This window comes from Arachis ipaensis, chromosome B7, assembly GCF_059453495.1.
Source record: "Arachis ipaensis isolate K30076 ecotype BB chromosome B7, ASM5945349v1, whole genome shotgun sequence".
Classification (NCBI taxonomy): Eukaryota; Viridiplantae; Streptophyta; class Magnoliopsida; order Fabales; family Fabaceae; genus Arachis; species Arachis ipaensis.
The window spans coordinates 30,721,072-30,735,315 of NC_142442.1; the positions used below are offsets into that span (position 1 = coordinate 30,721,072).

Below are 14,244 nucleotides of genomic sequence, written 5' to 3' on the forward strand. Positions count from 1 at the left end.
TTCTCTTTTTTTTTTTTTTACAAAAAAAAGAGTTCAGTTCCTTCATATATATATAATTACACTGATGGTATAAATTATTTAATTATATTAGTTCTTTTAAATAATTATTCATACGATTAATATAAAAAGTAGTTATTTTTATTAATATAACGTTACGTAATTAAATATATGTACACTAATAGTGCATTAAAATTAAATTGTATATAAATACAAGTATAAAATTATTTTACACTAATAATATTGTATTAAAATTAAATTATATATAAAATTTGCAATCCTTATATTATTTATACATCAGTCCCAATATATATTTTTTTCCTAGGGAAGAAACCAAAATCACATCACATGTAAATCAAATTTAAAAGGGAACAATGAAAGGACACAAATAGATAATAATAAAGTGCTTCAGCATGCCTCCAAATATATACAAATGAGATGATGAATGTGGAACATGTCCATTCAAAAATTTACACTCATTTTTTGACAAGCAACTTAATGATAATTCATGACCTTCCACATGATCAATTTGTTATTTTTAGAAAGAATATGATCTAGTGAAGACTTTTTTCCACGCTTTCAAACTTAGAGAGCGAACCTTAGTCAAAGTTAAAGAGCGCTTAAAATCTTTGTGATGAAGAGTTGTTATTGGTGAAGATGGTGATGATTTTGGATCCTCTAATAATTCAAGATTGTCTTCAGGGTTCCAAAAACGAGCATCTTTTCTCTTGCTTCTTACGGTTTCTAGCACATCATATTTGTTGCAAATTCCCCATACTGTCACTTTTTGTTGGTAGTAATCCACATTCACTGAGTATAAACCTGCCATATATATATAAAAAAAAAAAAAAAAAAAAAAACTGTAAGAGGAGTTTTCATTTTTAATTTATGTGTATGGTTTTATTATGTGTCAAGAATTTTCCGAATAAATCAAAAGGTAGTTTAGTAGTCAAGTCACCGAAAATGATATGGCCTAATAATATTAAAGGTTTGGAATTTGGATTCAATGTTATAAGAGGAACTGAAGATATTAACATGCATACTTGAGAAAATCATGTTTATACATATATTTTAGTTATAAATTAAATGAGATATGTGTAAATATATTTGGTTGTCACGTAAACAAAATAAGTAATAATACACAAAAATATAAATAATTTTAAAAATATATATGCCAGTAAATAATGAATGTAATTTTTTTATTTTTAAAAAAATCCATTAGATACGTCTTAAGTTTATTTACCATGTTATGTGTTAGATAGTATCCGCTATTATGTTTGTATGTATACTTAGTATGTATGAATAATTTTGTTTTTGCATTGTTGTGTTGCTCAGTTTACCATCTCTTGACCTATGCTGTTGTTTAAGTTTCTATTAATAGAATTATTCAGCTCTCCAGTAAACAAACAAATAAACAGTTTAGATTAGTTTTTTTCTTTTATAGTCACCCAGGATAGCATAATCTAATAATATATATATGTAACCAACCCTAGGACCAATATAATACCTGATTTATGTTAGTTGGTTGATTAATGATTTCTTTTTCCTAATATAATACAGCATGCCCAAATAAATATTATCATTTCAGATTAGCAATAATTTATACTTATTAAAATTTATACACATGAATTAATACAATTTATACTTATATTTATCAGAATTTGTATATATAAACTAGTAAAATTTACTTGTTAAAAATAATTTAATATTTATATTGACTAAATACAGATTAAAATTACTAAAAATTGCTAATTCTCAAAATTTTGTGATATTATTTTGTCAAGCTGGTAAGCTGGTTTGTTATAGCCTTCACAAAAAAATCAATCAATAGATGTTTTTCGTGACAAAAATCAATCAATTTAATTAAATGTGAATAGCGGTGAGCGCCAACAGGGCCATAGCCCAATGGCATCAATATTTTCTATTGACGCAAATATTTAAAGCTTACTTGAAGCTTGACCTCAGAATCCATACCAAAAATAGAGTGACCTCAGAGAAAAACACCAGTAGCCCAAAATCACCATCAACTAAGAAATTATTTTAGCGAAGAGTAAAGTTGAGTCGTGAGCTTTACTTAAAAAAAAAAAAAAAAAGTTGAGCCATGAGTGTAGAGTGAAAATTATAATTAAATATTTATTAGTGTGTTCAGTGCACATAATATTTTCATCTAGTAATATTTTTCTAATATAAAAAGAAGGACAAACTATAAAATAGTATCCAAAAGTTTATGTTATTGACAAAAATAATCCTAAAAGATATGAATGACAAATAAACTATTGAAAGATTTAAAAATAAGACAAAAATAATTAAATATTAAATATATTTTTTAAAAAATATTTTAGAAATTAAATTTTTATGCGTTTTTATTAGTATTATTAACAAAATAAGATACTTTTTATTTTTAAAATTTGATAATTTTATGACAAGTAAATTTTTTAAGAAATAAACAATATTCTAGAGATCAAAAGTTACTTTATTTTTTTTTTTACACCTTCTAAATAGTTATTTAAATATCTCTACAAAAATTTAGACTAAATGAATAAATCGTTAGCTAAATACAAAAAATTTTTCTGCTATTGATAAAAATATAATATTTATTAGCTATTTTTGTTGCATTTTCAAATCATTCAAGAACTTATCTATCGTTTATATTTTTAAAAGTTATTTTTGTTAGCGGTATAAACTTTTAGATATCACTTTAATAATTTATTCTAAAAGAAAATAATCTTTACTACTCTTCATTGAAAAATACTCTTCATCATAGCATTATTTCTCAACTGTACTAATTGCCCCTCCTCAGACCAAAATTGGGGAGAAAGAATTTTAAACCCTCAACAAATTATATATAGTAGTGTTGGTATGAATTCTTTTTCACATAAATATTTAATCATTTATCACATTATTAAGAAAAAAAAAACTATTTTTTTAAGCTGATATGATATAATTTGTGATCATGAAAATTGATGACAATCTCACTAACTCTAAAAGATATATACATTGCTAATAACATAAATTAAAATGCGCAGAGACACTATGGCTGAAGAAATCATCAAACAGTTTCCATAACCAAAAACGGTAGTATATACATTTTTTTTATATATTTAATTAATTACCTTTAAGAGCAGATAAGGCTTTCTTGATTTTCTTCTCGCATCCATAAGAATACAAGGGAACCATCATCTCCACATACTGTGCCTCCACAACATTCTTGTACGCTGCTACTATTTGCATGTTCGCCATTTCTGTTTTAATTATGATTTGCCTTAATTATAACTACCAAATTCAAATTCAATTTTGTCAAATAATAACAATTTTTTTCAGCTCTATGCCTCTATGGATATTTCTCCAAAGACTTGTGTCTTGTGTGTATATATATATATAAGGACATGATCCATATACATGATGATTAGGTTCATGATCTATATATAATTATATATACATAGATTCTCTTAAAAAGGGGCTTTTACTAGCTAGTCTTTATTTTTAATTTCTTTCTAAGATTAAGATTATGTGCTTTTAATTTGATGAAAGATGTGTTGCCTTTAATTTAGGAAATGAATTGAAGTCCAGCTTTATAGATAGGGTATGAGTAGTGATGACGTGGATGATGCCAAGTTGTGTCAGCAACTATTGGTTAGTTAATAAAAAAAATCAAAAGTTAATTGCTGAATGCATTGTATTCGCCTTGCTAAAATTTTATTATTGGGAATTGGGAAATTTTGGAGTTTGGTTCCCATGTGACATGTTTTCCTTATCAATGAAGGTAAATTGAAATGAGATGTGTTGTGACTACTGACTAGGAACTTGAGCAATAAAAACCTTGCGCTTTAATAGATGAACATCATGATCCTTAATATTATTATTGTGGCTTCTCATCAAAGTTTAAATGGACGCTTTACTTGATCATATTATAAATGCTAATGCCATGCACATGCAATGCAAGTGTTGTACGTTGGTTCTTGGTGGAAAAAGCTACAAATAAAAACGAAATAAAAGTATAAAATCTCTCTAGGCATAGATATGTGCCTGCAAACATATATATAACTTGAAAAAAATAGAGCTACACCCCATAGTGGTCCCTGAAGTTATACTCGTACTTCATAGTAGTTTCTGAACTTAACAATTATCTAAAATAGTACCTGAAATTACACTTTGGAACCCAGTGTTGTCCTTCTGGCACATTTCCTCCAGCTGGCGTGATCGGAAAGCTGATGTGGCTAAGTTGGTGACACCTGGACAACGCTGAAACGATGTAGTATCGTTGGTGGCGTGTAAATGTCCTAAAATGACGTCGTTTCAGTCCAAAGTTGGTTTTGAAGAGTCCCCCATCAAACGTTAACGTAACGCATTGTCTTCCCTCCCTCAAAATACATCAGAAACCCCTCCTCCCCTATACTCATCAATGGCGGTGGATGGATTGCTGTAACTGTTGCAATTTCTGTGGAGCACGACTGCTATATAGGATCGGATATCGTCATCTGCCTCAAACGAAGACCGTATCGAAGGCTGGTTTCTCTGAAAAAGGTAAGGGGAAAAAGAAAAAATATAATGTGATATAAGGAATGCTCTGTTTTTTGTTAAGGTTGTTAGTTTAATCTCTTCATCAGTTAGAAACAATTTTTTGGAGTGTAATCTATGGGTATGCATGTTTGTGTTTCGCAATATTTAGCTAGGGTTTGATCGCAACTAGTTTTCTGAGTGGTTAGGCTAATGAAAGTCTTGACTGTATAAGGGTTGTTTGTCATGGTGAAAAGCTGTTTCTTATCTGTTATGCGTTGCTGCATTTACAGTTAATGTGGTTTCCAAGTTGTTGATATGGTTGAAGATGATGAGGTTGATCATGAAACTTTGTTTTTAAATTGCAGATGGGAGATCCTTAGATTACCATCATATTTCACCATGGAGGGTTATTCGTCACAGAGCGTGATGGAAGTGTGAGTTACAGTGGTGGACAGATTTCTGAGTTGCAGAGACTTGACGTAGACACAGTGGATGTATTTTTTGTCCGAGACTACTATAAGACACTTGGGTATGACAATGTGACTCACTGTTGGTGGCTGATGCCTAATAGGCCATTGCAAAGTGGTCTTAGATCTTTGACACATGACAAAGAGCTCATAGAGATGTGTTATGTTGCTCAGACCAACAAGGAAATTGTCCATGTGTATTATGAACATGGGATCTCCAAACCTGTGTTTGATGAGAAAACAGAACTAGCATCATCCAAAGGCAAGGAGTTAATAGTGCTAGCAGATCCTATTCCACATGCATACCCCCCCCCCCATCAATGTCACAGCCAATACAATTTTCACCACATCACCACCAATTCCAACCTCAGAACCAATAAACACCACAATTCCTACTCCAACAACAATCCCTCCAACTATGCCTACTGGTAAAGGTATTTCAGGGTCAAAGCATAAGAGTCACATTACTGCATCTGCTTTTAGTTATTCTAAATCACCACCCAAAAAAATGGTAGCACCCACGGCTGCTGCTCCCATTATTAAGCCCACCCCACCACCCAAAACAATGGCCAAACCCACAGTTGCTACTAGTTCCAAGCCCAACCTACCACAAAAAAGAATGGGACAGTCCACTGCTGCTCCTACAAGCAAGCCCAACCCACCACCAAAGTCAACGGCCCAGCCCACTTCAAAACCTCTAACAAGATCAGCATCACAAAAATCAAGGAGGTCTGATATACCAAAGAAAGGCCCTCAAAAAATAAAAAAATGCAGCATTACATGCTAGGAGACCTTTAACAAGATCAGCTGCAACTGGAACTTTTGGAAGAGCATCTAGTAAAGGAAAGGATCCTGAAACTATGTTTGTTAGCTTGTCTAGTGAGGAAGAATCTTCAAACAGCCATGATAGTTATGACAATGTAAAAGACGAACCGTATAGGGCTGCTAGTGATGATGTCTCTAGTGAGGAAGAAGAAGTGTTTGTGAAGAGATCAATTGGAAAGAAGAGTGATGTTAAAAAGAGGACTACAACTGATAATGAAGAAGTTAATGAAAAGAGTTCAGTTATGCTTGAGGATGACGGTCTTGTGTGTGCAGACTCAGGGTCTGAAGATGATGAATTCTTTTTTGGCTCGATTCCTATGGTTGGTGAAATGGGAGCATATTATGATGCTTAAGATGGAGTTTATGATGAATCTGATGGTGGAGAGTCTTGACACTCTGAGGAAATGAAGACTCCACCGAACTCTGAGGATGAGTTAGAGGAGGTTGAGTCAGATGAGGTGTTTTCGGTATTTAGGGACGGAGAAAGGTTTAGTGAGCTTAAACTAGAGGTTGGGATGAAATTTAATTCGAAGATAGAATTCAAGGAAGCTGTTCGTGAGTACTGTATCCAGGAGGGAAGGCGGATCTGGTGGAAGAAGAATGACAGTTTAAGGATGAGGGTTGTGTGTAAGGGAGAGGACTGTGGCTGGGTAGTATATGCTTCCAAGGACAGTGAGGGTAACTGCTGGCAGATCAAGACATTTATGGACGATCACACTTGTCCTAGAGAGACTAAGAACAGGCTAGCTAATAGGAAGTGGCCAGGTTGCAAACTGGTTAGGAAATTAAGAAAATATCCTAACTTTAAACATTATGAAGTTGCACAGTACTTTAAGAGCAAGTGCGACTTGGACCTCAACAAGTCTTCACTGACAAGGGCTCTAGGGGATGCTAGGGTCATAGTTTATGGAGATGCTGCTGCTCAGTATGGTATGGTTAGGGATTACGGGTTGACATTACTGAAAACTAATCCTGCCTCCACTGTTAGTATTGGTGTTAGACCTCATCCCAATCCTGATGAAGATCCAAATGGCCAAAGACTTCATGGAGCAAGGCATTCTTCAGCAGTGCACCTAAAATGGACAACATCTGTAATAATGCATGTGAGGTTTTCAACTCACGAATTAAAGAACCTAGAGCCAAACCTATTATCACACTGTTGGAGGAGGTCAGGATGTATGTTATGAGATCTATAGCCAAAAATAAGGTGAAGTTGAGGAACAATGACGGGATTCTACCTCCAATACAGAGAAGTAGGTTGGAAAAGATAAGAAAAGAATAAAAAAATTGGGTCCCATGTGGTCTGGTGATGCAGATTATAAAATATTTGAATTTCATGGGTGGCCTACAAATATGGCTGTGGACTTAGGCAAGAGATCATGCACCTGTGGTTTTTGGCAGCTAAGTGGTATGATTTTTTTATGCATATTTTTTAATTTTTTTATTTTCCATTTGTAGTTGGAATTTTGTTTATGTATGGCTATGATGTTCTGTGTAGGGATGCCATGTGTGCATGCATGTACCGCTTTGGCCAGGGCTGGTAGAAGGCCAGATGAATTCTGTCATAACTGGTTGACCATAGAAGCATACAACAACACTTATGCCTTCCATATAAATCCAACCCCTGGCCAGGAACTGTGGGAGAAATCACCACATAATAGACCTCAAGCACCAAAGTTCAAGAAGAAGCCAGGGCCAATTAAGAAGAAAAAAAGAAAGGATGTTGATGAGGAGCCAAGTAGAGGTAAGAAGCAGAAGACCTCCATGAAAAGAGTTTATAAAAAAGGACATTGTCGCTATTGTGGCGAATCAGGTCACACAAAGAGGAATTGTCATAAGAGGGCCGTTGACGAAGAATCAGCTGCTGTTGCGGCGGCTGCTACTGCTAATTCTGATGCTAATGGAGTTGAGGTCAACAATTCTGCTCCAACTGCTGCTGTAAATGGTGGTGATGCCCCAGCTGTGTCACAGAATCAGGTCGAGATTCAGCTTGATCTTAGTCAGCCTATTTTGTCAGAAACTGATGACTCGCAACAGGTTGGTAATATTACGTACCCATATATATACATGTATATTCCACTCTTTTAATTTTGATTAGTCACATTAAATTTTTGGTGTTTCATACATAAGTGCAACCACCTCCTGTTTGGCCACCCAAACTGCCTCCTAAGAGAAAGTTGTCCACACCCAAAAAGAACAGTCCATCAACAAGCATACCCACTGCTACCACCCAACCAACCAGCACCCCATCTGCTCCATCTGCAAGTACTCCATATGCAAGCACTCTCCCCATAAGCAGTCAGCCTGCAAGCACTGAAACATCAAGGAATCTACCAGCAACCACAATACGATTTATGCCTAATCCTAGATTCAAGCCACCCAGAACCAAGAATTACTGACTTAGTTTAGTATATTTAGGGACAGTATGGTGTCTTTATTTGTCTATTTGGCTGAAGTAATTTGCTGTGTATGCTTTTTTACTTACAATTTCAGTGTTGGAGATTGAAAACTTATGACACTTATGTTTTGAAAACTCTGATATAGTTGGTGACTATTGTTCTGGCTTTATAATGCCTTATTTTGGATGTAATCACTACAATATAAAATATGAATTATAACTTTCTTGAAGAGATCAATGTTAGATTTTTGGTTTTATTTTGTACTCTCATATGCAATTAAGATGCATTCCAAACACTGTCAATTCCCATTTTATTGACAACAATTATATTTTGGATGAATAAATTGGTAGTTCATCTTGTTTTTCCAATTTCCAAAATATGCAAGCACACTAGTCTCAATCACTTAATTTTCATTTCTTTCAAACAAAATAATAGGTACAACTACAGCAAGAACATGAATAAGTCATTTGTTTCTTCCCAGATACAATTGGCCAAACTGCCTATCTAACTTTAAGACAAGAACATCTACTGTAACTAGCAGTATAAATACAAACACCAAAACTCCACCCACTTTTAGAACCCTAACTTCAGACTCTAATCTTGCAAGTTTCCAAGCAAACTTCAGCTTCCATTCTTCATTGTCAATTGAAGGGCTTGCTCTACCATCACATGTGATCACATCTTCTTCAAGAATTTTATCAATCCACAGAAACAAACCACACCACTTCTTGCCTACAGTCTGCACCAAGGTAAAAGAATCAACAAAATTTATATCCAAAATTACAGCAAACAACAACAACAACAACCGCTTACATTGTAGTTTGGGCAACCCACGAACGGTCTCCCTGGATTAGAATCCGTCGTTGACCATCGCAGCACTGGTCTTAAACCGCATCTACACCATTCTGGCAAACGCGAGTCCATGTTCCTGTTCATTCTTCTCATGATACTTCCAAACGATCGTGGGTTGTTCGAGCTCCCAGCAGTGTTGCTTGCGCTAGCCATTGCCGTCTGGGTATCAAGATGCTGAAGAGAAACCAACGAAAGAGACCAGAAGAGAAGAGAAGGGCACTGGAGATTGAGCTTCAGATTTGGCAATTAGGGATTTTAAACTTCGAATTAGGGACCAAATTGAGTCAATAAATTCGTTCATCCACCTCAGCTAGCCATTAGCATTGCCCAGGTGTCACCAACTTCGCCACATCAGTTTTCCGATCACGCCAGCTGGAGGAAATGTGCTGGAAGGACAACACTGGGTCCCGGAGGGTAACTTCCAGTACTATTTTGGGTAATTGTTAAGTTTAGGGACTACTATGAAGCACGAGTGTAACTTCAGGAACCACTCTGAGGCTTAGCTCAAAAAAATACGAAGAACTAATTTTAATTAATTAATATTAGTCAATTTTATTATTTAGTTTTATAATTTAAAATTAATAAAATATTTATTATTTAAAATTTAAATTTTAAGATAAATAAAATAATTTAAAAAAATTAACTAATTCTAACTGAAAAAAATTAATTATCTAACATTACTCATATAACTAAGGTTATAAAAAATCAAACCAAACATTATGTCCTTCCACTCAACATAATATTTACTCATTTCATATTTTATAGTATCAAATATTATTTATTTATCATTAGTAAATTAAATTATTAGTTTGGTGGCACTATATGTCCATCCAGTCCTGCCTCTGTAACATGTTTTCAATAGGCACATAGGCTATCGACACATCCGTGAAGTTGCAAATTATTATGAATCTAGATCATGCCCAAATCTGACTTGACAAATTGCCGGCTCAAAATACGTTATATGTAACAAGTAACATTTTACTGTCAAAATGTCATGTTTTTTGTTGCGCCATTATAACAGCAAAAATATTACTACAAAATTCATATATTTAATAATAAAATATGAGTTTTTAATTTGAATTCATTTCAACTTTTCTTTAAAAATCGAAAATATTTTTCTTAAAAACGTACATATATACAGATACCTCATATATATATATATATATATATATATATATATATATATATATATATATATATATATATATAATTACTAGAATTCATTATACATGTACTTACAAACATTACATATCAGTAGAAATTACAATTTCTATCACTCTTTACAAAAATATAATAATAAAGGTGAAGGAAAAATTATAACTATATATACAACCAGATGCGCAGAAGAAAATTTCATAAGTTATCTCGTCCGTTCTAAAAAGAGAAATCTGTAAGGGAGTAAAAATCTAACCACACGGTCTCACTAGAGGAATTTTAGAATTGTCGTAAGATATATAAAAGAAAATTGTTTTCAGCCCGGTGATCATCGCTCGTCTTATAAATCTTTTCAAAAATCAATAATTAATTATTAAAAATCCAAATCCATATTTTACTTATAAAAATTCCAAGAAAACATAATATTTCATAACATTTCACTGCTTACCAAAGAATCATCTAACCAAACGAACCGCTGATTTATCCAATCATGGCCTCCGCCCTAAATATAACCAAATCACGGCCTCCAATCCAATACAAAATCAAAGTTCAGCCTCCGACCCAACACAAAATCAAATCACAGCCTCCGACCCAAAGCATAATCAAGTCACCACTCAAACCACCATAGTTTGAACCAACCAGTCACAATCACAAGTAATGAAGTTCAAAGACAATCAAGAGCAATTACAGCAAGTATGGCAATTAGCAGTTAAACAAAAATATTCACATAGGCAAACCAAATACAATACACACTCCCAAACAATGTCACATAGATACATATGATGCATGCTTGTTCTACTGGCCATGAGCTCATGTGTCGGTTAAACTGTCAGAACCCGATACATCTGCACTACAAGAAAAACACCCATTCAGGCACACTTTTTTTAAGCTACATTTGAAAAGCGTAGCATATTCTATGAATAGGCTACGCTTTTCTTCTTGTTACCATTTTACAAGAGAATAGGAAACACAATTGTGGCATCATTTAAAAAGTGTAGCCTTAGATATAATAAAAATCACTTATAAAGCGTAGCCTTATCTTAGTATCTATGGGTACACCTTTCTCACCAAAGAAGATGCTTTTCAAGAGTGCTCAAATCCTTAGGCTTTGGGTGCGCTTTATTAGCGTTTCCTAATATGTGCGCGCTATAACACTTGGGAATTTTTTTCCCTTTTTAACACCCGCGCCCTCCATCTCCTTTCGCAGAAAGCTAAGAGCTGAGAGAGTTCTTTGCTCTCTTCCTCAACCTCGTCCATAGCTTCCTCTTCTCCTTGCACCACATCCTCACACGGCTCTGCTACACCACACCACCACCACGGCTCTGTTACGATGCAACGACCCCGCAGCTCTCCTACGTCGCACTACCGCCTCGCCGTGCTCCTCTGCTTCTTTGCTCGCCACTGCTTTCTTGTGCTCTGCATCTCCTTTGCTACTCGTGCCGCCTCTGCTCCATCCATCCCTGCTCGATTCGCTTTCCCTCATCACAATATGTAGGCTTTTAGTTTTTTTCTCTGATTTAGGCAATTAGGGTTCCTAATCCCCATTGTCAAGAACAAAACACACGGCTCAAGTTGATGCAGCTGGGCTCTATATTCCTTTTGAAGAAGGCCCCCAATGTTAGGTTAGCCACTCAGGTCCAATTTCTGTGGGGAAGGCTATTTAATTTCATTGCCTGCTTCATAATATTTTTAGCCCTCAGTTATAATCTTTCTTTTATTCTCTTTTACGTACATCTGTTTTGATTAATTAGTTGACACTTGAAGTCCATTTTACTGTGCAGGTAGTGGAAGATCTCTGTGAGCGCTATTTTGGTCCTTTATTTGAACTTCTTTCACATGATAAGGTAAGGTGAGATGTTTAACGGCACTTTTATATGCTCTTCTGATCACCCTATACCACCATAGTAAAATTTCCAGTTGAAGAAAATTTGTTCTATACTCTGTAATTAGGGTTAAATTTAATTAGGATTCTATATCACAATTTCATATTTAATTAGGATTTTTCTATGTCTGGTTCAATTTTTGGCATGCTGTCTGTGTTAGAAGCTTTCTCGTGCAGAATCACATTTGATCATTGCTTGTTATTATTAGTGTTGAATTCTAATTTTGTTCTTTGTTCAATTTGTGATGAATTGACTTTGGTTTTGTGAGAAGGTGTCCTGCGTTTAGGGTTCTGATTTTATGGTTTTTAATTTGGGGATTTTAGCTTCTGAATGCGTATTGTTTCTAATGTTTAGGGTTATAGGTTTTAGCTTCTGAATGCGTATTATCTTATGAAATCTATTCTGAATTCTGTTTGAGTGAACATTTTTATTTTACTGTATGAATAGTACATGATAGGAGTTAAAGTTATTTTGCTGTGGTATTGTCTTTCTAATTTTTTTGAGTTTATGTCGCTTGCTTCGTTTGAATTTGCTTTCTGATTTTGCATCTTGCTTGTTAAGTTCATTTTAGCTTCATAGTTGTATAAGTAATCATTGTTTCATACTAGCATATAAACCTTATACTCAATTATTTCACATCTTCAATGATTCCAAGTCTCATCTATTCTCTTAATTGTAATATATTTCTGTCTTCATGCTATAAACACTCATTTTGTTAGTAATGCTTCTTACTTGAGTTGATGCTTCACTATTTTTTGAAATTCTCTGCTCTTCTAGTTCATGTTTCTGTAAAATGCAATGTGCTTAAATCATAAAGGAAATTGTTTATCTGAGATGTCAAATTTGCTAAATCAAAGTGCTTACTACTTCCTATAGTAACGAGCTATTAGAATGCTTTTAGTTTTGTTCAAGGTGAGTAACTATTACAATTGTTTTTTTCAATTTCTTTGATTTTTTGCATTGGTTTTGCAGCTGTGTACCATTGTATAATTTTGACTATGTTTACAGTGATCTGATGTATTCAAATTTCAACTTTGTTGACCAGTATGTCAAGAAGTATTAGACTAGTCCCTTTTGAGTTTTTACTTAGGTGATAGCTCTTTTTCTGCATTCTATCATCACTTGATGTACTTTTCTAATGGGAGTTTTATTTTTCTTATTAACTTTAAGGATCTTGGCCCTAATGGCAATGGTAGGTATTCAGACCACATGTTACTTGAAGTCGAGGTGAAGGACTTTAGAAAGGGTACACAGGTATAATATTTGAATTCAGACAATATGCTTTAAGTTAAATTCTTCAAATTACTGTAATTTGTGTATCTGGTGAGCTAAGAATTTTGTTCCTGTGGATCTAAATATTTCATTTGTCATGACATTGTAGATCAAGTGTAAGATGGGATGAGGCTAACATTGTAGAAATTGAATCAACCAAACCCGTGAGGTAGAAAATTACTGAGTCTAAGACTCCGTATCACCCTATGATTGATGATGAAGGCATGGAAAGAACACTACTGTTAAAGGAACAATTGTACAAGGATAGCAAGCTGCTAGTTGCTGTTATCCAATTTCAGAACTTTGGTAAATTAAGAATTGTATGTATTTGGACATCATTTATCACTAATATTTTATTTTAATTTAACTTTAATTTTTTGCACAAGACAGCTATAAGAAATGCTTAATTACAAGTAAAGCAAGTTGATTCTGTCTAGTTGGGGCAAAACATGCATCTTTTTTACCCTCATCAAGAGCTTCTTTTGGGCATTTCGTTAAGGGGAAGGGGAGCAGTGACAAATCTGGAGTGAGTGCTAGCTAAAGGGACTGTGACATCACTGGATAAAGAAAAAGATCGCCCATTCAATGCCTCAAACTAATGTTTTTTCATAGTGATCAACAAATAAAACACACTCTCTAGTTTTATTATGATCTTGTGCTATTCTCATTTTCATTGCATCATGTTGTTGTCTTCAATTTGCTAAATTCCAATGTATAATGGGTATATCTTCCACTCTATATTTTCTTATGTTAGTGATTGATATTTGATAACTACGGAATATGAATTCCATACTGATTTCCTGAAATTGTTGATTTCCATGGTTGTTTGGTGCATTGCTTACATTACTGTTACAGTTCTTGATTCCTTTCATGCTGTTAATTGTCTTTCAGCTT

The 14,244-nt window shown here is 34.0% G+C and overlaps 2 protein-coding genes across 2 annotated transcripts; one reads left to right on the forward strand and one right to left on the reverse strand.

Moving 5' to 3' along the window:
* Nucleotides 1-393: 393 nt before the first annotated feature.
* LOC107608439 (Heavy metal transport/detoxification superfamily protein) lies at nt 394-3,374 on the reverse strand. Its single transcript, XM_088494105.1, has 2 exons — nt 3,111-3,374; nt 394-819 (listed from the first exon to the last, which is right to left on the reverse strand). Exons 1-2 carry the CDS (start codon nt 3,235-3,237, stop codon nt 536-538), a joined length of 411 nt encoding a protein of 136 aa, XP_088350231.1. The 5' UTR covers nt 3,238-3,374; the 3' UTR covers nt 394-535.
* A 2,819-nt stretch (nt 3,375-6,193) lies between these two features.
* Nucleotides 6,194-7,877, forward strand: LOC107606944 (uncharacterized). The gene is made up of 3 exons (XM_016308941.1): nt 6,194-6,965; nt 7,105-7,197; nt 7,288-7,877. Exons 1-3 carry the CDS (start codon nt 6,194-6,196, stop codon nt 7,875-7,877), a joined length of 1,455 nt encoding a protein of 484 aa, XP_016164427.1.
* The last annotated feature ends 6,367 nt before the right edge of the window (nt 7,878-14,244 follow it).